At 47.2% G+C, this 25,545-nt stretch overlaps 2 protein-coding genes across 18 annotated transcripts; one reads left to right on the top strand and one right to left on the bottom strand.

The window, feature by feature from the left end:
- Positions 1–381: 381 nt before the first annotated feature.
- Il23a (interleukin 23 subunit alpha) lies at positions 382–2,970 on the bottom strand. 2 transcript variants are annotated; one of them, XM_035450432.1, is made up of 5 exons: positions 2,615–2,970; positions 2,021–2,504; positions 1,707–1,808; positions 1,299–1,445; positions 382–1,196 (listed from the first exon to the last, which is right to left on the bottom strand). In XM_035450432.1, exons 2-5 carry the CDS (start codon positions 2,180–2,182, stop codon positions 1,017–1,019), a joined length of 591 nt encoding a protein of 196 aa, XP_035306323.1. In that variant the 5' UTR covers positions 2,183–2,504; positions 2,615–2,970; the 3' UTR covers positions 382–1,016. The 2 variants fall into 2 exon arrangements, with proteins under 2 accessions (XP_035306323.1, XP_027248554.1); XM_027392753.2 differs by lacking the exon at positions 2,615–2,970 and having other exon boundaries at positions 2,021–2,565.
- Pan2 (poly(A) specific ribonuclease subunit PAN2) lies at positions 2,674–25,545 on the top strand. 16 transcript variants are annotated; one of them, XM_035450420.1, is made up of 26 exons: positions 7,706–7,842; positions 8,462–8,864; positions 13,078–13,247; positions 13,351–13,471; positions 13,704–13,781; positions 14,136–14,403; positions 15,428–15,770; positions 15,947–16,061; positions 16,679–16,798; positions 16,905–17,024; positions 17,359–17,487; positions 17,597–17,796; positions 17,893–18,041; positions 18,165–18,271; positions 18,447–18,545; positions 18,808–18,878; positions 19,004–19,151; positions 19,431–19,574; positions 19,706–19,765; positions 20,253–20,343; positions 22,104–22,261; positions 22,361–22,504; positions 22,636–22,815; positions 23,478–23,571; positions 24,397–24,594; positions 24,923–25,545. In XM_035450420.1, exons 2-26 carry the CDS (start codon positions 8,583–8,585, stop codon positions 24,955–24,957), a joined length of 3,624 nt encoding a protein of 1,207 aa, XP_035306311.1. In that variant the 5' UTR covers positions 7,706–7,842; positions 8,462–8,582; the 3' UTR covers positions 24,958–25,545. The 16 variants fall into 16 exon arrangements, with proteins under 16 accessions (XP_035306320.1, XP_035306311.1, XP_035306319.1 ...); XM_035450428.1 differs by lacking the exon at positions 24,397–24,594; XM_027392701.2 differs by lacking the exon at positions 24,923–25,545 and having other exon boundaries at positions 15,965–16,061; positions 17,893–18,029; positions 24,397–24,647.

Genomic DNA, 25,545 nt, shown 5'->3' with positions numbered 1-25,545 from the left:
TCTTAAGTGCCTGGGTTCCCTGCTGTAATATCTGTCACCATGGTCCCTATAGCTAGAAAGAACTATTATCTCAGAGTCTTCTGTACATCCTAATAAACTCTTGTTAAAACAACAACAACAAAAACTGGTGGAAGTGTCTCTTTTCCACATGTCTGTTTCTGAAAGCTAATTCCCTAGGGACAGCAAGGCCAGCTGTCTCTGGTACATCCCACTCTGGTACATCCTCTTGTCACATTCCTCCTTTCTGGTTGGTGCAGCCATTTATGTCCCTCAGACTGTTGCGGCAGGGAAGGAATAGGCATATAGCTTCCATTATTACTGAGCTGTTTCACTTCTCATCTGTTTCCTTTCCCAACTATGCTTAGAAACTAGACTCAGAGAGCCAAATAAATAAGTCTTTATTGGAAAAAATACATAATTCCTCATAAATATAATAAATAACAATCCTCTAAACTGCTGTTACAAGGATAAATAATACTAAAATACCCCTTCCCGGTTAATAAATATGCAGCTTGTCACAGGTTAAGCATCACCGTGGGTCCATATTGACCATTTGTTAGTTCTCAGGGACTCAGCAGGCGATTACAGAGCTTCATCTGTGGCACCTTGAGCCTGCGCATTTCTCCCAGCTACTAAGGAAAATGTAACTTTCCCTTTTTCTTCCTTTTCTTACAGATACTGGCTAAAGCCTGGGCTCGGTTTTTCCGATGCTCTGGGCTTTCACACTATTTCCCCAAAGCGCTCCCCCATCCTGCCCCTTCTACCATGTGGTTGCTTGCAAGCTTCCATGGCAAAGGGCATGACTTTACTCCTCATCTCCATCTCCTTCCTCTAGGGAGCTACCTGCTCTGGGTTTTTTTTTTTTGTTTGTTTGTTTGTTTATTTGTTTTTTTTTTAATAAAACTGTCCTTGCTTTTCAAACAAAACAAACAACAGAAAGTACTAATTGGCCCCTGATGCCTGGGTCGGTAGATCGATCCTATCATTGCTGAGCCATGGGAACCTGGGTGCCATACTTAAGCTGTTGGCATTAAGGGCTCAGTCAGGGTGGCTGCTCCGTGAGCAAAGACCCGGGCAGCTATTGCCACAAAGGCTTGGAGGCTTCGGAGGATCTTGGAACGCAGAAGGGGACGCTGCCACTGCTGACTGGGACTCAGGCTAGGCATCTGTTGGTTCTCCCACTGGTGGTCCTCTGGCTAGAAGGACACAAGACACAATCAGAAAGGATTCTAATACTAAGCTCCTGACTTCCATCTCAGACACTGGCTAGCCCCTTCCTCCAGATCTCAGGTTCATACCTGCAGGAGTTGGCTGAGGCCCAGTAGGGAGGTGTGAAGCTGGCCCACGGGACCATCAGGGAGTAGAGAAGGCTCCCCTGTGAAGATGTCTGAGTCCAACAGTTGCTTATAAAAAACCAGACCTTGGTGGATTCTTTGCAAGCAGAACTAGGGAAAGAAGAAAGCAATGGAAGCATGTGGATACGCTTTCCAGTGTCCTTCCTGCCTCACTCTTTGCTCTTTTCTTTTTTGTGTTAGACAGCACCTCACTGGCTCAGGCTCTGGCCTTAAACTTACTATGTGTAGCTCAGGCTGGCTTCAAGCCCACTGAGGTTCTTTACCGTCTCAGGCATAGCTAAGCGGTCGTTATGGGGCCCAGTTCATTCCGCCTCCCCTCCCCTAAATACCCTAATGTCATCTCGGTGGTACCTGGCTGTTGTCCTTGAGTCCTTGTGGATCACAACCATCCCCACACTGGATATGGGGGACATCGCTTCTAGTCTCTTCATTTCCTTCTTCTCTTAGTGTATCCTGGAGTGGGGATGAGGGAGGATGAGATCAGTAATTTTGCATTCCAATGGATCGACTCTCACAGAAGTCACATCTTCTGTCCTCTCTCTCATTCCGTAATGACCTTCAGCCCGCCAGATTCCTTCCACCCAGTGCCAGGGCCACAGCTTACAAACCTACACACTGAGAGGGCTCAGAGGGGTTTCTGCATGGCTCCAGGAGCTGACACTTACCATATGCCCTACTGGTGGGTGTGCATCCCAGGCCAGTGTGCAGAGACTCCGAGAGAGCTGTTGGCACTGCGCCCAGTCAGGGCTGCTGCTCCTGGGCACTGCTAGGCCCTGGGCGGTCCAGGGCAGCAGCCACAGCAGTAGCGCAGCTCTGCAGTCCAGCATTTTGTTGCCTGCTCCTCAGATCCTGCTGGCTCTGTGACCTGCACCGGGCTTCGTGGACTCTTGAAGTCTGGTTTCTAACCGGCTTCCTGTTTTCTTCCCTTTGAGTTGCTCGCTGTTTCTTTTTAAGGCCCCTGCATTGTAAGGCCCGCCCTTTACACTAGCAGGTGACTCAGAGCAGGTGGGATTCCCCTCCCTGCATCATCTCCCTCTGTGGAGAGCCCAGGTATGCCTCTTCAGTTCCAGGGGAAGTGAGTGGCGAGCATGCTGTGGCTAGAGGCCTAGGATGGGATACATGTGTCATGCTCTCCAGGAACAGGGATGGCTGCAGAAGGGGCGTGGAAGTTGGGAACATTTAAATTAATACCATCTCCAGTTCCTTCCTGTGTAATCTGTCTGAATTTTTTTTTTGGCCTCTCAAGGCTTTGTTCTTACCTCATCCCACTCTGATTTCCTCACTTCCTCTTGCCTGAGGAAAAACCACAACAGCATTCATTCATCTCCAGATCCCATGGTGAGCTCAGTTTGAAATGAAGTTTGGTTCCTGTGTGGTACCTTCTATGTAAGGACAAGGCTTTTCTTTTCCTCTGTGGGAAAATGGTGTTCTTTTCACGGGGAGGTCCTGGTTTTGGAGGCAACAGTAACTGAAAGTGCTTTGTGAGCTGAGATGCTGTGTAAGGGCAGGGTAAGAAATTACTGCTCCCTGTCAGCCCTCGCTGTGGGAAGGGTACTTTGGGGGTGATAATGCTCTCTAAGAACCCCTTGATTCTTCATTTCTGTGGGATTTAGGTAATGGCTTTTCAGGGAACCACTATAACCAGGGATCGGAAATCCAATTTAAACACCCCAGCCCCCCTGCTCCTACCCCATAACTAGAAAAGTGTAGATAGATAGTTGAAAGTACAGAGGCAATGACCCTTGCTTGTCCTTCAGCCTATTGCATCCACGGGTAAAATCCACTGATGGCTGGTTTCATCACCCTCCGTGATGCAACATCCAGGGAAGCAGCTGAGAGACTGAGGTTGGACGTGGGAGGAGAGGGTGGTCTGGAGCTGGGACAGCCCCAACCCCAGCGGAGGGTCCCAAAACAGTTTGGAAGTCAGAATGAGGCTGTCGATGATCACACAGAAGGCTCTCAAAGCTTTCCCAAGTTAAAATTTTCCTCTGAGGTACATGTTCTCAATGGGGGGGTCTCCCTTCCCTTAGGATTTTTTGTTTTTCGAGACAGGGGTTTCTCGGTGTAGTCCTAGCTGTCTCCAGAACTCACTCTGTAGACTAGGCTGGCCTCAGAGATCGGCCTGCCTCCGCCTTCTGAGTGCTGGGATTAAAGACACCGACTGGAGTCTATTTTTTTTCTTAATATAAAATGCTGTATGGATTTGCATGTCATATCCTTGCACAGGGGCCATGATAATCTCTGTATCCTTCCAAATGTGCTTTAGGACTCTTTTAAGTACCCTTTGGGACTATTTTAAACTGCCCAAAGAAACTTCTGGTGCACACATTTTTATTAGGATTCTGTGACCAGGCTACCTACCTTTAGGATTGGCTCAGTTTGGGAGAAAAATGGTTTGTCTACATAGGATGGGTAGAAATGGAATAAGGGAATTGGGAGGGGAATGCACTCCATTTTGTGTAGTGTCTCTTATACTTTTGCTACCTCTGGTCAAGGTCCTGAGAGTCCTAAGAGATAGGGGAGGGAGGGTGGGAAGAAAGGTAAGGAAATGGAGGTAGGATGAGGTGGATGGGGTGAGCTGGAGGCAATGGAGCTTCAGCCGTTTCACTTCCTGGTGCTTTGGCAGTTGAGTAGGAAGTGGTGTTGATGGGGAGACTGTGGTGCTATCTTGCAGCTGGAACTGCTACCGCTGACCTAGAACTTCAAGAAGCCCTGACATCAGCTGGCCCTCAACCGTTATGCAAATCACATTCAGAAGACACTCCTAAACAGGCCTTTCCAGCTGGATGCTCAGCCTCCAAGTCTAGTTGCAGTCCCCGCAGGTGGTTAAAAACGATGGCTAATAACGATGGCTAACGTGCAGTCAACTCTCACTTTATGACACGGACCTGCTCTAAGCACGTTGTGTGCATTCACCTAAGTCCCACAGTAAATCCTACGTAGTATTATTATATCACATACTACATCTGACAGCTGGGGAAGACTGAGGTGTGCAGATATGTGATTTAATGGAGATCACTGAGCTAGAAAGTGGCTAGCACTGTGGTGCTAACAACTTGGCTTCAGAGTCTACTTTTAAAAATTACTGGGCTTTGTGGGGCAGGGGGTGGCGCACGCCTTTGATCCCAGCACTTGGGAGGCAGAGGCAGGTGGATCTCAGTGAGTTCCAAGCCAGCCTGATCTACAAAGTGAGTTCTAGGACAGTCAGGACTATTACACAGAGAAACCCTGTCTTGGAAAAAAAAAAAAAACGACAAATAAAATGTTGGAGGCCCTGGGTTCAATTCCCAGGACTCACATGGCAGCTCACACCTGACTGCAACTCTAGTTCCAGGGGATCTGACACCCCCACATAGACATATATGCAGGCAAAAAAAAAAAACCACCAATGTACATGAAATTAAGAAATTGATTAAATTATGTGTGTGTGTGGGGTGCATGTATGCCTCAGTATGCCTGTGGAATAAGAGGACAACATTGTCAGTTCTCTCCTTCCACCTTTGTGTGGTTTCCAGGACTTGGGCTCAGGTTGTCAGGTTTCAGCAGTTGGCACCTTTGCCCACTGAGTCATCCTTCCCATCGGGCTTCATATTCTTTGTTTCTGAAGACTGAACCTATGGCCTCACATTTGTTAGGCAAGTTCTCTGTCACTCATCAGATCCCAGAACTGTCTTACTAAAGTATGTGGTTTGACCTTGAACTCGCTATACTGTAACAGGTCTTCAAATGTTTTTACTTTTTTGAGACAGAGTCTTACTGTGTAGCCTGGTTGGCCTAGACCTCACTGTAGACCAGGCTGGCTTTAAACTCAGAGATCTGCCTGACTCTGCCTGCTTTAGGGATAAAGGTGTGAGCACTGCTACACCTGGTTTGGATCTTCAGATTTCGATTCTCCTAAATTAGCCTTTAGTAGAAAGAGTTATAGACCTGAGTCAGGCCCATCTCATAGTCTGCAGCTGAGTTTTTTTGTTTTGTTTTATCTGCTTGTTTTTTTTTTTTTTTTCTAGACAAGATTTCTCAGTGTAACCCTGGCTGTCCTGGAACTCGCTCTGTAGACCAAGCTGGCCTTGAACTCACAGAGATCTGCCTGCCTCTGCCTCCGCCTCCGGAGTTCTGGGACTAAAGGTGTGTGCTGCCACCACCAGTCTTGTCTGTTTTTGAGACCATTTCTTTTTGTCCAGACTGCTGAGAATATTCTTGAGTTCTTGATCCTCCTGCTCCACTGCCCACTGCTGGGATTATAGTCACACTCTGCCATGCTTAGCTACATTTTAAATTACTGCATAGTAACACTGGACACTGGGAGGAGCTCAAGTGGAAGTGTATCTTGATTCATAAAGTAGTTTATTGAGTGGGGTGTGGTAACTAAAAGGTAACTTATTTATTCCATGTATCTCAAGCTCCTTAACTCCCATGGGTCCTTGAGGTCTCTTTTCAATTATGAGAATTCTGAGTTCTCCATATAGAGATTGATTTCTATATAGGAACTGTTCAAGCCTCTTCACATCTAGCATTGTGTGTGAAAACTTAAATCTTAGTACCTGTGAAGGCAGAGGTCCTTTGAGTTAGGAGTTTTTTATTTTGGTGTAAGAGTCCTTGGAGTATGGAATATCTGAGTGCCCACAGCCCCCTGCCTGCTCCCTTTATTATTTTGTTTTGTTTTTAGATAGTCTCATGTTGTCCAGGCTGACCTGGAATTCACTATGCTGCAGAGGAAGGCCTTGAACTCCTGATCTATCTGCCTCTACCTCATGGCTCTTTCATGAAGTTCTACTTACTTGGCTTTATTAAGAGAGAAATCAGAGAAAGTGCACAAACATGGTTGTATCAGTGTGTGTGTGTGTGTGTGTGTGTGTGTGTGTGTGTGTGTGTGTTGTTGTTGTTGTTGTTGTTGAACCTAGGGCTTGTTTTTTTGTTTTGTTTTGTTTTTTGTTTTTTTGAGACAGGGTTTCTCTGTGGCTTTGGAGGCTGTCCTGGAACTAGCTCTTGTAGACCAGGCTGGTCTCGAACTCACAGAGATCTGCCTGCCTCTGCCTCCCGAGTGCTGGGATTAAAGGCATGCACCACCAACGCCCGGCTGAACCTGGGGTTTCTTGTGTGTATGCTAGACAAGTGCTAAACTACTGACCTATAGTCTCAGCCCAGAGGAATTTGATTTTTTGAGATACTGGTGTTCAGCTCAGGGCTTTGTTCCTTCAAGGTGCTTGCATGTGCTAAATAGATGCTTTGGCAACTGACTTTACTAAAGATAGTTAAACTTATTTCTTATGTGTGCAGAAATGTATTTATTATGTGTGTGTGCCATAGTATATGAGTGAAGACAACTGTTGGGTGTCACTTTTTTCCTTCCACCATGTGGGCCCCAGGGATGGAACTCAGGTCCTCACACTTGGTAGCAGACACCTTGCCTGCTGTCCCATCTTGAAAGCACTCGCCTTAAATCCCAGCACTGGAAAGGCAGAGGCAGGTGGGTCTCTGTGAGTTCAAGGCCAGCCTGGTCTAAAGAGCGAGCTCCAGGGCAGCCAGAGCTGCTACACAGAGAAACCCTGTCCTGAAAAACCAAACAAACAAACAAACAAGCAAAAACTCAAGATAGCGTCAGCTGAACCTTGAGTGTCCTGAGACATCTCATATCCTGGGCCAACTGCAAAGCAGTTTAAGTCCTTAGCTGAGGTCCAGGACCTGCTGGACAGGGTGACATCCTCCCACGCTGTTGACAGGGTATGTCTCAGCTGAGAGGGGCGATGTCAAACTCCACGGTCTAGGGGAAGTTGGCAGTCTGGGAGTCTTGCTCCTTGGGAAAATCATGGGGCCTCTGGGGACGACACAAACATGGGTGGGAATTTCAGATGGATGCCTTTAGAAATACAGAAAAGGTGGCCACTTGGGCCAGCCTCCTGTCAGGCTCCCGCTTCCTTTTTCTTTCCCATGTCTAGAAGTCATAGGAAATGCCAGCGAGTTTCGGGGGCGCAGGGTCACAGGCACCAGCGGGATGAAGGGCTCGACCAGGCTGCGCCGGGAATACCCACCAGGCGAGTCCCAGTGCTTTGCCTCCGGCTCCCCTCGGTCTAGTTTCTATTCGGGGAGCGCAAAAGCTCGGTTTCCCGGTCTAAAGTCCGCTTTGTTTAACAAGGCTTCGAACCGAAGCGATTACTTTTCACAACGCCGCAGAGGCCAGCTCCTGACTCAGTTTGTCCCCGGCGGCATTCCGTAACCTTGTTTTGACGGACCTCTGCGTCACACGCCCCCTCTGGAGCCGCCGGTTACCTGGCTCCCTCTGATTGGCTGAGATGAGCCCCAGGCTCCTGCTGATTGGAGGCGACGACTGCCAATCCTCCTTCCCCGTCTCTCCCGGGTTAGGTTGAGCTAGAGGCGCGGGGGAGTGGTAGGGAAACTGGAATTTCCCGCGGAGCTGACGGCGCTTTCTCTCCCCCCCTACTCGTTTGAATTCCACGCGCTCCAAAATATCCGCCATGGAGAAATCTTGGTAATGACCCATTCCCCGTAAACATCCCAGGAACACGGCTGACCTTTGCCCTAATCCTTCCCCTCCCGTCCCCTGCGCTGGGGGAGAATTCTGGGTAACCGGTTTCTCTGGCTCACCCAAGGAATTCTGGGTAGCTATCTATCAGTTCCCATTACTCCCCCCCCGCCGCCCCCGCCCCGTTTGTGGGTAACTGGCCGTCCTTGTTACCCTTCCCCTGGAGAATGCTGGGTAACCACTGTAAAGGATTCTGGGAAACTGACTTGTATTGCTCCCTCCACTGCCCCAACCCCTCGCCCTCAACATCCAGTTCTTGGAAACAAACCAAGCATCTTAGCCCTCTCTGCCAAACTGCAGTCCCTGTGATACCCTCTGCCTTCGCCTTGTGGGCCATGAGAAAGGGAAGTCAGGAGTTGTAGCTCGTTTGGTGGGATGGTAGGGAATGTAGTTTAGAGGACACACTTCTTCCCACCCCACAGCACTGCCCGTGTCTCCCCTTTCTGCATGCTCCCCCCACCCCCACCTGTTTCATCCCTTCTGCCTGCCTCATTGTCCTGCCCACGTAGAAGACACTACCAGTATGTAGACCTGCCCCTGACCGAGGTGCCTCTTTGCCTTGCAGGCCAGGATGCCCATTGTAGGCCCACGGGTGCTGCCCTGCTGAAGGTTGGGTCGGGTGTCTGTCTGTAGGAATCGTGGCAAGGGAGGGTGTCACTCAGGTCTGACCGCCGGCCACCGTCGTCATGAACTTTGAGGGTCTGGATCCTGGACTGGCCGAGTTTTCCCCAGCTATGCATTCTACCCTGGATCCAGTCCTGGATGCACACCTGAACCCAAGTCTGCTACAGAATGTGGAGCTGGACCCCGAGGGAGTGGCCTTGGAGGCTCTCCCCGTCCAGGAATCCGTGCACATAATGGAAGGTGTCTACTCTGAATTGCACAGCGTGGTTGCTGAAGTGGGAGTGCCTGTGTCCGTCTCCCACTTTGACTTACATGAGGAGATGCTGTGGGTGGGGAGCCATGGGGTAAGAACTAGACCCCCTTTCTGAAGGCTGGAAGGGTGTGTCAGAAATCTCTTATTTATCGGGTCTTAGCACAAGGACTGCTCTTTGCAGGGAATCAAAACTGAGTCGCAATGATGAGAGTTCGCTGCATCTCTTAAAACAAGAAGGAATTGGAGAAAGAATTGGGTAAACCTAGGCTCTAGAGATTAATTATATATTTGGTCTCATAAGGCATCCCACTTTGCCAGTTTGCCCCGTGCTTGTTTTGTTTCGAGAGGGCATCTCTCTGTACAGTACACGCTGACTTGAACTTAGAGCACTCCTCCTGCTTTTACCTCTCAAGTGCTGAGTATATGCATGTGCCACTGATTCTGGCTGTTGTTTATTTTATCTTTTTAAGACAGGGGCTCATGTATCCCAGTATGACCTTGGACTTTATGTATAACCAAGGATGAGCTTGAATTTCTGATCCCCCTGCCTCTCTCCCCTGAGTGCTGGGCTCATAAGCACCAAAACCATACTTGTTTCATGTGGTTCTGGCGACAATACCCAGTGCTTCGTGCGCAGTCAGCAAGAACTCTGCCCACTGAGCTACATGCCCTTCCTGTTTTGCTTTCAAGACAGGGTTGTGCTGTGTATCCTAGGCTGGCCTCAAATTTACAATCCTACCTTCTCCAGGGTGTGAGGCTATAGGTGGTGTCACTAAACCCAGCCCAGTCCCGTGTTTTGAGTACCTTTACCCACGACTTAGTATATAGTCATCCATATCTAATCTTTAGTTTTTTTATCCAGTTTAGAATTAGGAGCAGGGTGGGGGTTTGAAACAGGGTCTTACTTACTATGTAGCACTTTCTGATCTGGGACTTACTATATGGTCCAGGGTGTCTTTGAACTAGGGGCAGCCTTTTCTCAGCCTCAAAGTGCTGATATTTCAGGCATGCACCACACCTGGCTTATAATTGTAGAATGGAACCTACCATAATCATTTCGTCTTCCCTTGATTTTAGTCTCAGCAATTATCAGTGTTAATTTAAGTGTATATTTATATATGTCATGAAGCCAAATGGTTTCTGTCAGACCTTGGTATACTTATTTACTATTTCATGAGGTGTGAATTGTTTTTCCTTTAGGAGAAATGTTTTTTCCCCACTGGTGTATTCAGTTCAGTAAGACATATCTACTGCCTGTACTAGGCACAAGGGATAAAACAGAATACAACACAGTCAGTGGACAGGTGTGGTTGTTTACTCCCTGAGTCAGGAGGATGGCAAGTTCTAGGCCAGCGTGGACTGCTATAGTAACCACCACCAATGAAACTGAGTTCCTGCCCTCATGGACACAGTATAGTGACCAGTGATCTCCTAGCCTTAAATATCAGTGTAAAAGTATGAGTGCTGGCATGGAGAGGGGTCAGAAAGGGTCACCAGGGTGAAGGGTACAGCTGAACTGAGTCTTGTAAAATCGGTGTGTGTATGGAGTGTGGTGTTATAAACCTGTAGTCCTAGTACTGGTAGGAAACAGGAAGATGAGGAGTTCAAGGTCATCTTTAGCAGCTTCATTAAGTTTGAAGCCAGACTGAGCTCCATGAGACTCTGTCTAAAAAATAGATGGAGTGAAGGAGACAGGAAAGCTGCCTTAGTGTAGATTACTGTGATCTTATATAGAGTGGTGAGTATAGCATGCAGGGCTACAACTTCTTAAGATGTACTAGGCCGACTAGGCAGCTCTGTTGCTTGCCATCTTTATCTTTTCAGTGTACTAAATAATTTTTCTTTTGTTTGTTTTGAGTCAAGGTCTCTCTTTCTTTCTTTCTTTTTTTTTTTTTTTTTGAGACAGAGTTTCTCTGTGTAGCCCTGGCTGTCCCTGTCCTGGAACTCACTCTGTAGACCAGGCTGGCCTCTAACTCACAGAGATCTGCCTGCCTCTGCCTCTGCCTCCCCGAGCGAGTGCTGGGATTAAAGGTGTGTGCCACTAACACCTGGCCTGAGACAAGATATCCCAGGAGGTCTTTAAACTGGATTTATAGCCAAGAATGACCTTGACTCTCCAGAATATATCTCCCAGCTGTGATTATAACTACAGACATTTACCATTATACCTGTCTTCCCCCACCCACCCACCCAATAGCTCTGGTCATCTTGGTACTCACTTTGTAGACAAGACTGGACTGAAACTCAGATATGCCTGACTTTGCCTCCTGAGTTCTGGGAGTCTAGGCATGAACTACATGCCTAGCTTTGAACTTAAAATTTTGTATGTAGTGTGTGTGTGTGTGTGTGTGTATATATACACACACATACATGTGTGTATGTGTATGTATGGCTGGAAGCTGAAAAAAGGCAGGCACTTATTCAATCTGTGTTCCCTCTTTAGCAGGACGGAGAGCACACAAGTGAGTTGGGGATGTAAATCAGTGATAGCACTTGGCCTGGAATACAAAAGGCCTTGCGATCAAACCTTAGTAACCCCTCATCACACACACACACACACACACACACACACACACACACACTTCCTATGTCGCAGACATGAGAAAGTTGGGCTTTTCCAGTGTTTGACCTCACCATGATTTCTCAAACTAGTTAGTAAGCCAACTGCTAGGTACAAGAACTTGGTTGTAAGGCTTAGGTTTGGGATAAGCAGTTAAAAAAAAAAAAAAAAAAAAAAGCCACAACAGTTCATGAATCAAGACAAGGAATGGTGGCACCTGTCTTTAATCCCAGCACTCGGAAGGCAGATGTAGGCAGATCTCTGTGAGTTTGAGGCCATCCTGGTCTACAAAGCAAGTTCCAGGACAGCCAGGGCTGCCTTGATAAACCAAAAAGGAAGAGAGAGGGAGGGAGGGAGGAGAGAATTGAAATGTGATTGAAGGTAGTCAATTGCCTGTAATCTCAGCACTTGAGAAACCAAGGCAGACGGCTGTAAGGCCCAGGCCCGCAAGTATTATGTAGCAAGAACCTATCTCAAAGTAAAAAAAGGTTGGGGGTGTATTGTAGCCAAGGACTTGCCTAGCATGTGTGAGCCCTTAGGTTTGATTCCTAGTATTGAATAAAACAAAACTCAGGCAGAAATATAACTAAAGTAAAAACCTCTCGAGAGCAAATGAGAGTACCCAGGAAGACAAAATGAGAAGGTCTACACTTCAGGTAGTCAAAGGAAGGGGAAGCTGGTGTAGTGGAATAGAATAGCCTTCTATTCTGCTTGGGAGACAGCAGTGGGACACCCAGGGCTGCATAGTAAGACCCTGTCTCTAACAACCAGCAGCAAAGAAGGGGCACACATAAGGAGTCAGAGAAAAATCAGGAGTGAATGATGGGACCAAGAGCAGGGGAGGTGCGGTTTTACATTCTTGCTTTCTGGCCAGTGACTGTTGTTGACTAAGTGTGAATTTCTCATACACTGGTAGAGATTAAGACTTCACCAAACTAGGACTCTAGAGGCGGCAGGGTCTCTGAATTTGAAGCCAACATGGTCTATATAGCAAGTTCCAAGACAGCCAAAGTTCCATACAGAGATCCTGTCTCAAAAAGCAACAACAAAAAGATTTCTATATGAAGCCAGTTCTTACCTCAGCACTCAGGAGGCTTAGGCAGGAGGATCAATGTAACTTAGAGGTCTTCCAACCTGGACTGTATGAGATCCTGTTAAAAAGACAAAACTACCTCCCCCACAAAACACTTGACTATGGAACAAGTGGCCAGTGGAGGGTCCGCTCATGTCCCTGGCCTTCTGAAGAAACAAATCTCTAACTAAAGTATTACCTATTCAGGGTCATCGTGAGAATAAAATGAGGGTTTATATAAGTGTTTTATGCTGGGTAAACAAAACAATTTGGGCCTGGAGGAATAGTTAAGACCACTTGTCCTCTTCCACAGGATCTGGGTTCAAGTTCCAGCACCCACATGGAAGTTACAGTTGTCTGGTAACTTCAGCTCCAGGGAATCCTGTGCCCTCTCCCAGTTTCTCTGGGATACGCGTGCACACACACAAACACATACACACACATACTCACACACGTAATAAAAACATCTTTAAAGAATAACTTGTGGTGCATTAATGTAAGGTACCATCATTGCTTTTATCACTAGGATTGCTGGTTCCTGGCCTTATGCCTCAGTTTCCCCTAGACAGAAAGGATTGGTGAGAAAAGAGATCTGGGGAATGCTGTCCTTGCCATGTGTCTAGGATGATCCTGCCGCTCCACTCAGGTGTCTGTTGCTTTCTTCCTGTCTAGGGCCATGCCACCTCATTTTTTGGTCCAGCCTTGGAGCGCTACTCATCCTTTCAGGTCAATGGCAGTGATGACATCCGGCAAATCCAGAGCCTGGAGAATGGCATCCTTTTCCTCACCAAGAACAACCTCAAGTACATGGCCCGTGGGGGGCTCATTATATTTGACTATTTGTAAGTGGCTTTTCATCTCAGCTGGGAAAGAGGGAACTGATTACAGGAAGATAGGATTGGCAGCTGGTGAGCCGCTGGCCTGTTGGCCCTTCTTTTCACACAGGCTGGATGAGTGTGAAGATATGCACAGTCTCCTGCTGACTGACAACAGCACTCTGCTCATCGGCGGGCTGCAGAACCACGTACTGGAGATTGACCTGAACACTGTCCAGGAGACCCAAAAGGTTTGAATGAACCTGGGTTGAGCCCAGGAAAACCCCATGTGGGACCCGAGGTTATGGCAAGGGTGTGCTTGCGCCAGAAATGTGTTGAGATATGTGACTTCTCTGTTCCTTAGTCTGTGAGGAAAGTCATCTCACTGGTTTCTTTTGCTTCTCTCTCTCTCTCTTTCTCTCTCTCTCTCTCTCTCTCTCTCTCTCTCTCTCTCTCTCTCTCTCTCTTTCTCTCTCTCTCCAGTATGCAGTGGAGATACCCGGAGTCACCATCATGAGACAGACAAATCGCTTCTTCTTCTGCGGCCACACATCTGGCAAGGTAAGTGGACCCCATGTCTCCTCCATCACAGGCCCTGTTTCATTAGATACTAGGTGGGGTCTGCTTTCCCTGTCTGCATTCAAGATGAGGGAAGTGAGTGGTGACGTGGTCCCGCTTTAGTGTGTATGTATGAGATTATCTTGGATCCTGACATTTTCTGCTGTAGGTGCCTTGGAGGCAAAAGGATAAAGGAATTCTTCAGGGCATCCCTTCTATCTCTTGGCTCTTTTTTCTGCCTTTCTTTGCTCTGTCAGTATCCTAGAACCTTTTGGCAAGGCTTTTGCAGGATTAATTAGGTGGCAGAGTCTCTTCCCTATTACAGAGGTGTCAGGTAACAGTTTTTCTCTTCTTCAGATTTCCCTTCGAGACCTCCGAAGTTTTAAAGTGGAGCATGAATTCGATGCCTTCTCAGGGAGTCTGTCAGATTTTGATGTTCATGGCAACCTGCTGGCTGCCTGTGGCTTCTCTAGCCGCCTCACTGGCCTGGCCTGTGACCGTTTCCTCAAGGTGTATGACTTACGTATGATGCGTGCCATCACGCCACTTCAAGTACACGTGGATCCTGCCTTCTTGCGTTTCATTCCAACATACACTTCCCGTCTTGCTATCATCTCCCAGTCAGGTATGAAAGGGGTCAGCATTGGGTAGGGCAGGTCAGTGAGCAGAGAGGTATCCCAGAAGGAGTAACCCATATACCTTTTTGTTGAGGATAGAAATAACAGTCCACCAGGCTCCCAGGGTCTCACTTATGTTCAATACATGTGAATTCAGCCCATGCCTGGGATAAAGAACAAATCAAGGCCTACCTGGGCAACATAGTAATACCCTGTCTTGAAAAAGAAAAACAGGGTAGGCTGAGGCTGTAGCTAAGTAACAGAATGATTGCCCACAAGGTGCTAGTCCCTGACTTCAGTCTCCTGTACCACCAAAAAGTAAATAAAAAAAACAAAAAAGATGGAGACTAAGAAAATGTACTGCTCTTTAGGAGGCTTCAGTGGATCTGATGCTCTCCTCTGGGCCCTACAGGCACCTGTACTCTTGTGTATCCCTCACACAGACACACATATATTATATATAATTAAGAAATAAATCTACCTAGGGCATGATGACACATGCCTTTCATCCCAGCACACAGGAGGCAGAGACAGGCTGATCTTTGAGGTCTGCAGATCGAGTTCCAGGACAATCAGAGCTACATAGAGAAACCTTGTCCTAGAGGGAAAAAAAAATTCTTTTTTTTAAAAAAAAAAGAACAGCCGGGTGGCGTATGTCTTTAGTCCCAGTACTCAGGAGGCAGAGGAAGGAGGATCTCTGTGAGTTCGAGACTAGCCTAGTCTACAAAAGCTAGTTCCAGGACAGCCTCCAAAGCCACAGAGAAACCCTGTCTCAAAAAACCAAAAGAAAAAAAAAAAAAGAAAGAAAAAAGGAAAAAAAAAAGAACTACATAAAATAACTTGAGAATTGTCCTTTGCTGGGGAGTAAAGTTTCTGTGGCTTATGAGAACACACGAGATGGCATTCTTTGTCCACAGGCATGGATTGTGGTGTCCATCTCACCTGATATGAGAAGAGGGTACAAAAGTATAAAAGGATTTTTCCCCCTTTCACTTTTCGGGGCTCACTGGTCTGTTTCTTTTTCCCTGCTAGGTCAGTGCCAGTTTTGTGAACCCACAGGCCTGGCCAACCCAGCCGACATCTTTCATGTGAACCCTGTGGGACCGCTGCTGATGACTTTTGATGTGTCAGCCAGCAAGCAGGCCCTGGCCTTTGGGGACTCTGAGGGCTGTGTGCATCTCTGGACTGATTCCCCCGAGCCTTCCTTCAACCCCTACTCCCGTGAGACTGAATTCGCGTTGCCCTGTCTTGTGGACTCATTGCCTCCTCTGGACTGGAGCCAGGACCTGCTGCCTCTCTCCCTCATTCCTGTCCCACTCACCACTGACACACTGCTCTCCGACTGGCCTGCTGCCAACTCTGCTCCTGCTCCCAGGTTGTACCTCACCACCAGGCCAGAGGGAGGGAGGGGACCCAGGGAAATAGAAGCTTCTGTTAGCCCAGTTACTAGTCCACTGTTATGGTTATTTTTGTCTGCCTTAAATGCTCTTCCCCCTTCTGAACCCATGAGTTGGGAAATGCATGTGGCTATTATGTCCTGTCGAGCCCTAGAACTATACTGGCTTATAGGCGGGCACCACCTGTGGATGCAGAGATTCTTCGGACCATGAAGAAAGTGGGCTTCATTGGCTATGCACCCAATCCCCGCACCAGGCTGCGCAATCAGGTATGTTCAAAGGCGGAGCCTCCTATGTTCTCTCACCTTTTACTAGTCATTGTTTTGGTTTTAGATAGTAAAGGTTTGGGGTATGTCTGCAAAATTCAAGGAACTATGCTTGTTGAATTATATCTAAGACAGATGATGAGGTTTTATCCCTTAGGAAGGTTATTTGGTTGAACTTAAGACATTAGCCATATAGAAATTATTCATATCTTGCTGCTAAATGCTAAAAGGATGCCATGAGCTGTACCAGAGCTTATCTTTCCTTTTTTCTTTTTGGTTTTTCGAGACAGGGATAACTTCAGTAGTGATTAAAATATTTATTTTGTAAATATTATTCAAATAAAATCTTACTGTACAAAATGCAAAAAAATAAAATAAAATAACCAGAGTCAGGTGTGGTAGGACATGCCTTTAATTCCATCACTTAAGAGGCAAAGGCAGGAGCTCTAAGCTAGCCTGGTCTACATACTGAATTTCAGTCCAACCAGGGCTACATAGTGATACCCTGTCTCAAAACAAATTAAAACAACAACAGAAAGGTAAAAGCACAGGGGAAGCCAAAGCTGCTTAAGACATCCTACAGAGTTCCTCTTTTTTCAAAACAAAAAAACAAACTCTAGATTCCCTATCGACTAAAGGAGTCAGACAGTGAATTTGACAACTTCAGCCAAGTCACGGAGTCACCAATAGGGCGAGAAGAAGAACCACATCTCCACATGGTTTCTAAGAAATACCGAAAGGTGCTGGGGGAGCCTGAGTCATGGGTCATGTGAATGTGTGGGGAAAGGGTATCATTTGGAAGGTGGCTGAGTCTAATCTGTAAGCCTTGCTCTATAACTGTCTTAGGTAACCATCAAATATTCCAAGCTAGGGCTGGAAGACTTTGACTTCAAACACTACAACAAGACGCTGTTTGCTGGGCTAGAGCCCCATATCCCCAATGCCTACTGCAACTGCATGATCCAGGTAAAGGCTGGGTCCTCTTGAGCTTGAACATGCTTCCTGTCTTTCTTATTCCCATTGCCCCTTAGTCCCTACTCTGCTCTTTCTAGGTTTCCCCAGTGGACCCCATCTGGTACCCTGGCCTCATCTACTCTGTGCCCCCCCCCCATACCTTCAAGTCCCCCCTGTGGGCTCCCTTGCTTCAGTGGAGCCATGCTTTGTGTCCTGTGGCTCACAGAACACACCCGTATTCTCCCCTCCCAGTCTCCTGCTCTTCCCCCCATCTTCTCCTCCCCAGCCAGTGCCCCCCCTTCCCCCGCCCCAGTCTCCTGCACCAGCTCTCCTGCTTTTCCTCCAGGTACTCTATTTCTTGGAACCTGTTCGCTGTCTGATCCAGAACCATCTTTGCCAGAAAGAGTTCTGCCTGGCATGTGAGCTTGGCTTCCTCTTCCATATGCTGGACCTCTCTCGAGGTGATCCTTGTCAGGTGAGTCCTCCAAGACCTGGGACACCTGAAAAAGCAAGGCACAGAAGGCAGACAGTTGGAAAGGGCACTGCTCTGCAAATGGCATAAAACAGAAAACAACCTCTTCCAGGGCAGTAATTTCCTCCGAGCATTCCGCACCATTCCTGAGGCCTCGGCACTGGGTCTCATCCTGGCAGATTCAGATGAGGCTTCAGGCAAGGGCAGTCTGGCCAGGCTCATCCAGAGGTGGAACCGCTTCATCCTCACACAGCTACATCAGGATATGCAGGAGCTGGAAGGACCCCAGGCTTATCGGGGTGCTGGAGGCAGGTGTGGAGCTGGACAAGAATAAAGCCACCAAAGCCAGTCCCCCAGGACTTAGTGTCTTCTAACACTCCGTATATATGTTGCCCTCTCCACTCTCAGCAGTTTCTGTTCATCAGGGGACTCCGTCATCGGGCAGCTGTTCAGCTGTGAGATGGAGAACTGCAGCCTCTGCCGATGTGGCAGTGAGACTGTGCGAGCCTCATCTACTCTGCTGTTCACGCTCTCCTACCCTGAGGGTAGCATCTGTGGTATTCCCTGCAGCTGGGTTGGGAAGGCTCCCTCAGATACCTGTAATACCTCAGGGAGTGTGTGTGTGGGGGGGCTATGGGTAGAGGGGAGAGCCTGGAGTGAAGTGTCCAGTTTCTCCTCAGATAAAACCGGGAAGAACTATGACTTTGCTCATGTGCTGAAGCGAAGTATCTGCCTGGAGCAGAACACACAGGCCTGGTGTGACAACTGTGAGAAGTACCAGCCCACAGTGAGTAGAATGTGTCCTGCTGGCCTTTCGGAAGACTTCTCCCTCTGTGGTCTGCCTGAGGGTGTTGTTAGCATTACCTTCAGGGATCTGCCGGGAGTGGGGAGAACTCCGGGTTTACCGACCCTGTCTAGGCTTCTTTTCCTGTAGACTCTGTCATTTCTTGTTTCGGTCTCAGATTCAGACCCGCAATATCCGACATCTGCCAGATATTCTTGTTATTAATTGTGAAGTGAACAGCTCAAAAGAGGCTGATTTCTGGAGACTACAAGCTGAGGTAATGATTGGGATTTGTTTGTTTGGTTTTTGGTTTTTTTTTGAGACAGAGTTTCTCTCTGTGGCCATCCCTGTCTTGGAACTCACTCTGTAGGCCAGGCTGGCCTCAAACTCAGAGATCCAGCTGCCTCTGCTTCCTGAGTGTTGGGAGTAGAAGCGTGTGCCACCAACACCAGGCTGGAAGCAGGACTTGTGAGTTTTTTTTTTAACTTCTCCATATGATTATGTTCTTAGGAGTCTTGATGTTTTTCCTATGTGTTCAGGTTGCCTTCAAAATAGCAGTAAAGAAATATGGTGGGGAAATTAAGAACAAGGAGTTTACTTTGGCTGACCGGTAGGTACCATCTTAGAGTTTTCAAGTGGTGGAATTTCAAGTGGTGGAATTTCAAGTGGTGGTCCCTCTGCTCACTGGCTAGACATCCTCAGAACACATTTCTAATTGTTCTTCTGTGCTAACAGGAAGGAGCCACGGAGTGCAGAGGGCTTGCTGTATTGCTCCTCCATCGAGGAGATGAAGAATGTCTGGCTTCCCTTTTCCATCCGAATGAAGATGACCAAGAACAAAGGGCTGGACGTTTGCAATTGGACTGATGGGGATGAGATGCAGGTTGTTGGAAAAAATGGGGAGAAGGGAGGGAGTAAAGCAGGGCAAGGTGTTGGTGGAGCTTAGGGGGTGGAGGACAAGAAAAAAGGTGTTATCTTCCAGTTGTGGGGTTTTCCAGAATAACTCAGTTTAGTGTTGGGAAGCCATAGATGGACTAAGATGGAGATAAACTACCCTGGTTCCCCATCCCCAAGACTCCCTACCCTCTGCCCTTTATCCCATCCCCCATCCCAAACCCCACTCCTTAAACTTAGCTTAGTAGCCTGGGTGCCCCCCTCACAGTGGGGTCCAGCCAGGGCAGAGGAGGAGCATGGTGTCTATGTGTATGACCTGATGGCTACTGTGGTACACATCCTGGACTCACGAACAGGAGGCAGCTTGGTGGCTCACATCAAAGTTGGCGAGACCTACCACCAACGCAAGGAGGTGAGTCAGATGGGCAAGGGGAGAACATTCCAGAGGAGATGACTGCAGTGCAGTCCCAGGTTTGTCCCTGAGCTCCTAGCTAGTAGATCAGGGACATGACTTTGACATCAGCGTGCCTGTTTATTTCACAGGGCGTGACCCACCAGCAGTGGTACCTTTTCAACGACTTCCTTATTGAACCTATTGATAAGGTAAATCAAAGATTTCTGTTCCCCCTCTGGTTCTTCTGGAGAGATATAGAGAGGGTGGTGCTGTGTGATCAGGGTGTTGTGGAATTCGCTGTACTCCTTCCTTGCCTTCAGAGTGTGGGGATTACAGGTGTAGTTACAGCTCCATTACCCCTTTTATTTACCCATCTTTGTTAATGTCCTTATCCTCAGGCCTCTTGGAGTGCTTGGAAGGTTAGTGATGGAAGTAGAGAGGCCTTGGGAATAAATGGCATCAGGAGAGTTTAAAAAAACAAAAACAAACAAAAAAAAACAGCCCTGGGCCCTGGCCACTGGCCACTGTCTTGAGTTGATGAAAGGAATAAAACACATTGCTTCGATGGGACACAAGTATTCTTTCTTCTTTTAGAGAGTGAGGCCATGCTAGGGATTAAACCAAGAGCCTTGCACAATAGGCAAGTGCTCCACCCCAGAGCTACCTCTCCAGCCCCTTGTGTTTTACCTCCTCTAGTATGAAGCTGTGCAGTTTGACATGAATTGGAAAGTACCTGCCATCCTGTATTACGTCAAAAGGAATCTCAATTCCAGATACAACCTGAACAGTAAGTGACATCGAGTGGCCCAAAGGCTTAGGCAATTTAAGTTGGACTTTAGGAGAAAACCTGGGGGATATCTTTGTAGTATTGAGGATTGGTAACTGGTGCTAGTACTTCCATGCATACTAAAGACATTCCTGCTGATCAGATCTTAAGTTTAGAAGCTGGCTGGAGATGCTAATTCACGATTGTCATCCCTGCACTCAAAAGGCTGTGGCAGGAGGATTGACAGGAGTTTAAGGATGTCCAGGACTACATAGTCAGTTCAAGGCCAGCCTGGGCTGTAGAGGGAGAACCATTTCAAAACCACAAAGCAAAATTAAATAACTTTGAAGCTGGAAATTCTGAAGGTGGAGTAGGAAGAAAGGAGGAAGCTTTATAATGACCTAGGTTATAAAATCATTTTGATTCTAAACTTTTTGTTTGTTTTTTGAGACACGGTTTCTCTGTAGCTTTGGAGGCTGTCCTGGAACTCACTCTGTAGACCAGGCTGGCCTCGAACTCACAGAGATCCGCCTGCCTCTGCCTCCCGAGTCCTGGGATTAAAGGTGTGCGCCACCAATGCCTTGGTGGTTCTAAACATTAACCCCTTTTTGTAGTGGTTTGGATGAGAATGGCCCCCATAGGATATCTTTTTTTCAAATGCCATTTTAAATTGTGTTTATTTATGGTTATTGTGTGTGCAGAGGCCAAGGGACAACTTTGTAGCATCAGTTCTCCCCTTGTTATGTGGATTCAAGACACCAAACTCAGGTTGCTCAGGTTGTCAGGCTTTCAAAGCAAGTGCTTTAGTCACTGTGCCTGCCAGCTGGCCCCAGTTCCACCACTCCTCCTCCAATGGTCATCTCTTCTTTTTTTTTTTTTTTTTTTTTTTTTTTTGGTTTTTCAAGACAGTGTTTCTCTGTGGCTTTGGAGGCTGTCCTGGAACTAGCTCTTGTAGACCAGGCTGGTCTCAAACTCACAAAGATCTGCCTGCCTCTGCCTCCCGAGTACTGGGATTAAAGGCGTGCGCCACTAACGCCCGGCTGGTCATCTCTTCTTAGGAGATAAGCTCCTTCTGGGGTACCAACTTGGTCCCTTTAAACAGTAGTTTCTCTGTAGCTTTGTTTTTCTGGATTTTGTAAGCTAAGGTCCAAAGTGAAAATCCTGCTCTTTCTTCTCCACCATTTCTATCTTTTTCTCAGTCTACTTCTTGATAATTTTCTGATTTGATCTGCTGTGTTATAGCAGACTATGATATAATATCTTTAATTTTTTTTTTTTTTTTTTTGGTTTTCCGAGACATGGTTTCTCTCTGTGGCTTTGGAGCCTGTCCTGGAACTCACTCTGTAGACCAGGCTGGCCTCGAACTCACAGAGATCCGCCTGCCTCTGCCTCCGAGTGTTGGGATTAAAGGCGTGCACCATCAACGCCCCGCTATCTTTAAAATTTTTACTACATTTTAATTTACTTTGTGTGTGTGTATGTGCGCACGCATTAGTGTATGTACCACACACAGCATGAATATGGACATCAGAGGAGTTTGTGGGAATAGGTCCTTTCCTTCCTCCATGTGTGTTCTGGGGATCAACTTCATATTGACAGACTTGGCAATGAGTGTCTTTATCTGCTGAGCCATCCTGCCAACCCAGATACACTCCTTTTACCCAATTTCTTCAGTTATCAAGAGATCACAATATAGACCAATGGCCTCTGAGCAACCATCCTGAGGTCTCTCCCCTTGATCATTTTCCTAGTCCTAGTCTTTTCTGCATTCTCCCTTCCAGTCAAGAACCCTATTGAGGCCAGTGTGCTGCTGGCAGAAGCCTCGCTGGCACGAAAGCAGCGGAAAACACATACTACCTTTATTCCACTGATGCTGAATGAGATGCCACAGGTTGGGGACCTGGTGGGCCTTGATGCCGAGTTTGTCACTCTTAATGAGGTAACCATGACCAAAAGGATGGTGCATAGGAACATAACTCTGAGGATATCAGGAATTTTAAGTATTTCTCTGGTGTCCATATTAACTCTTGTGACATAGGAAGAAGCGGAGTTACGAAGTGATGGTACCAAGTCTACCATTAAACCAAGCCAGATGTCAGTAGCAAGGATCACCTGTGTTCGGGGTCAAGGGCCTAATGAGGGTATTCCCTTCATTGATGACTACATCTCTACTCAGGAGCAGGTATTAGGACATGACGGGGACACCAAAGTCAACCCTGTGCTTGCACAGAGTGCCTGAGAACCCTGGGGAGAGTGGTAGGAGTGACTGCACGTTCTCATGCCCCAGTGATTTGTCTTTCTCTCTGTCCCTAGGTAGTAGATTACTTGACTCAGTACTCGGGGATAAAGCCAGGAGACCTTGATGCCAAAATTTCCTCCAAGCACCTCACAACTCTCAAGTCTACCTACTTAAAGCTTCGTTTTCTCATTGATATTGGAGTCAAGTTTGTGGGTCATGGTCTGCAGAAGGACTTCCGGGTCATCAACCTCATGGTTCGGGCCAGGGTTTATTTAGGAATATTTTTGTTTGTTTGTTTCGATACAGGGTCTCACTATGTAGCTGTGACTGCCCTGTAACTAGTTGTGTTGAACAGACTGGCTTTGAACTGACAGAAATCCACTGCCTTCTCCTGAGTGTTAGGATTAAAGACATGCAGCACACTGTGCCTGGCACTTTTTTCTTCTTTGATATACAGCCTTATTTATTTATTTATTTTTCAAGACAGGGTTTCTCTGTGTAGCTTTGGAGCCTATCCTGGCACTCGCTCTGGAGATCAGGCTGGCCTCGAACTCACAGAGATCTGCCTGCCTCTGCCTCCCAAGTGCTGGGATTAAAGGCATGCGCCACCAACGCCTGGCCAAAATTACTTTTATCTAATCAGTGTGTGTGTGTACACTCATACCGCCTGAGAGTACCGTGTTGCATGAGTAGAGGTCAGAGGACAACTTGTGGAAGTCCATTCTCTCCTTCCATCTTGTCAGTCCTGGAGACTGAACCCAGGCTGTCACTTGGTGGCAGTGCCTTTCCTTGCTGGGCCATCTTGATGGCCTAGCAGTTACTTTTGAGGGCGGGCTTCTCAGTGTATGTTTTGTATTCAGGGAATGGGGGAGTACAGGTCACCTATCTTGTCTTCTGTTCTTTTGATCCCTGCCAGGTGCCCAAGGACCAAGTTCTTGACACGGTCTACCTGTTCCACATGCCCCGGAAACGAATGATCTCCCTGCGGTTTCTTGCTTGGTACTTTCTAGGTGAGTTGCTCTGCCCTGTTGTACCAATTAGGAGTAGAAGACACTGGTGACAAGTGTGTAGCTCAGCTGGTAGAGTGCCTGCCTAGCATGTACAAAGCCCTGTGTTCAGACCCAGTACCACATGAAATTGGACATGGTGGCACATACCTGCCTGTAGCCATAACTCGGAAAGGTAGACACAGAAGAAGCAGAAGTTCAAGGTTGGTCTCAGCTACATAATGAGTTCAAGACTAGTCTGGGCTAAATAAGACCTTATTCAAAAAAAAAAAAAAAAAAGGAGAAAGTGTAAGGAGACTAATGCTTTCAGCTCTTAAGTTTGAAGCCAGCCTAGGCCATGGAGACACTGTCTTAAAACAACAACAAACCAGAAACAAAAACTGCAACAGAAACAGGAGACATTTGGAATAAACAGTAATTTCTCAGCTTAGAATTATAATGTCTTTTCTGCTAATGGTTTCCATTAGTCACTGCCAGTAACTTAAAAAGTTTTCTGGGACTGAAGATTTGGCTCAGTGTTAAAAGGCACCTGATGCTCTTGCAGAGGACCCAGGTTCAGTTCCCAGTACCCATGTGGCAGCTCAGAGCCATCTATAACTCCAGTTCCAGGGGATCTGATGCCCTCTTCTGACGTCCATGTATACCTGCACGTCCATAGAGCACATAAATACATGCAGGCAAACATTCCAATTTTTTTTTTAAAAGATGCTTTCTGGGAGACTGGGAGTCTGCATGGGAGTAGAGGAACATGTAGAGGAGTTCTTTAGGAGTCAGGACACAAATGGGGTCCCTCCTATGTGAAATCCTTAATAATGGTATTTACACCAGACCTGAAGATTCAAGGTGAGACCCATGACAGTATTGAGGACGCCCGCACAGCCCTTCAACTGTACCGAAAGTACCTGGAACTGAGCAAGAATGGGACTGAGCCTGAGTCCTTCCACAAGGTGCTCAAGGGTCTTTATGAGAAGGGCCGAAAGATGGACTGGAAGGTGCCTGAGCCTGAAAGCCAGACAAGTCCCAAGAGTAAGGCTGGGTTGAGACAAGGGGACTGGGTTGGGTAGGTTTTGATGGTATGTACAGACTGTACAACCCCACCTTAATGGTAATGGTACTCCTGCCTTCTACTCATGAAGGAGGCACCGACAGTTTACAGATCACTCAGTTGTCCTAACAGTAAGTGAGATGGACTTTATTTTTTAAGTTACCCACTGGTCTGAAGCCACTTGCCCAATCCTAGAATGACTGAGGAGAATCCATGCCAGGCCCTCCCTTTTCCCACGCTTACATCATAGGAAGTGCTTCCATTGCTTTCTCTATTCACCCTTGTTTCACTCATTGTGTCTCGTGACAGATACAGCTGTCTTCCCCTCAGTACTGGCACTCTGACCTGCCCTTGCCATTCACTCCTGTGACACAGGACCTGAGAGACGGCTTCTCCAGTCGGCTTTACCCTGTCCACGTCCAGAACTGGATCTGCTCAGGGCCTGCAGATGGTGCTGTTTACAGAACTGGAAAGCAGCAAAATTGTTGCAAATGTTCTAGAAGCCAGATTCCCTCTTTATCCTCTGCAAAACAGTGGGCCAGAAGCAAAGCCTAAATTGGCCCAGGTGGAAAACAATTGATATTCTTAATACATATTCTGGGTGATTGATAACTAAACAAAAAGCTCCTAGAATCAGAACCCTCAGTTCCCAGACAGCTAGAGGACCGAAATCCTGGGCAGTGTCGCACTTCAAGAGATCTAGACATCTCAAGCGTCCTGCTGCTTGAGAGATGATGGCTGGGAACCAGCATGTGGATTCTTAATGGGCCAATCAGACCAGTGTGGAGGAAGCTGAGCTATTGGCTTCATTCCCACTGACAGCTGACGAGTATCTGTCTTCCATACATTCTCTCTTGAGTTTTGTTTTATTTTTTACAAAAATTTGCTTAAAACAGCATGTTTTATAAAATAAAAATATTTTTATCTCATTA

This window comes from Cricetulus griseus (assembly GCF_003668045.3).
Source record: "Cricetulus griseus strain 17A/GY chromosome 1 unlocalized genomic scaffold, alternate assembly CriGri-PICRH-1.0 chr1_0, whole genome shotgun sequence".
NCBI lineage: Eukaryota > Metazoa > Chordata > Mammalia > Rodentia > Cricetidae > Cricetulus > Cricetulus griseus.
The sequence above is the reverse complement of the archived record's forward strand: the minus strand, read 5'-3'. Positions and strand labels throughout refer to the sequence as shown.

Bases quoted from the DNA above. Each gene is read 5' to 3' on its own strand.
- Pan2 (XM_035450418.1), top strand. From the start codon at position 8,583: ATGAACTTTGAGGGTCTGGATCCTGGACTGGCCGAGTTTTCCCCAGCT. The intron at 22,816-23,477 runs GTTCGGGCCAGG...GATCCCTGCCAG, and splicing joins TCCGGGTCATCAACCTCATG to GTGCCCAAGGACCAAGTTCT. The intron at 23,572-24,396 runs GTGAGTTGCTCT...TATTTACACCAG, and splicing joins TCTTGCTTGGTACTTTCTAG to ACCTGAAGATTCAAGGTGAG.
- Il23a (XM_035450432.1), bottom strand. From the start codon at position 2,182: ATGCTGGACTGCAGAGCTGCGCTACTGCTGTGGCTGCTGCCCTGGACC. The intron at 1,809-2,020 runs GTAAGTGTCAGC...TCCCCACTCCAG, and splicing joins ACCCACCAGTAGGGCATATG to GATACACTAAGAGAAGAAGG. The intron at 1,446-1,706 runs GTACCACCGAGA...TTCTTTCCCTAG, and splicing joins GACTCAAGGACAACAGCCAG to TTCTGCTTGCAAAGAATCCA.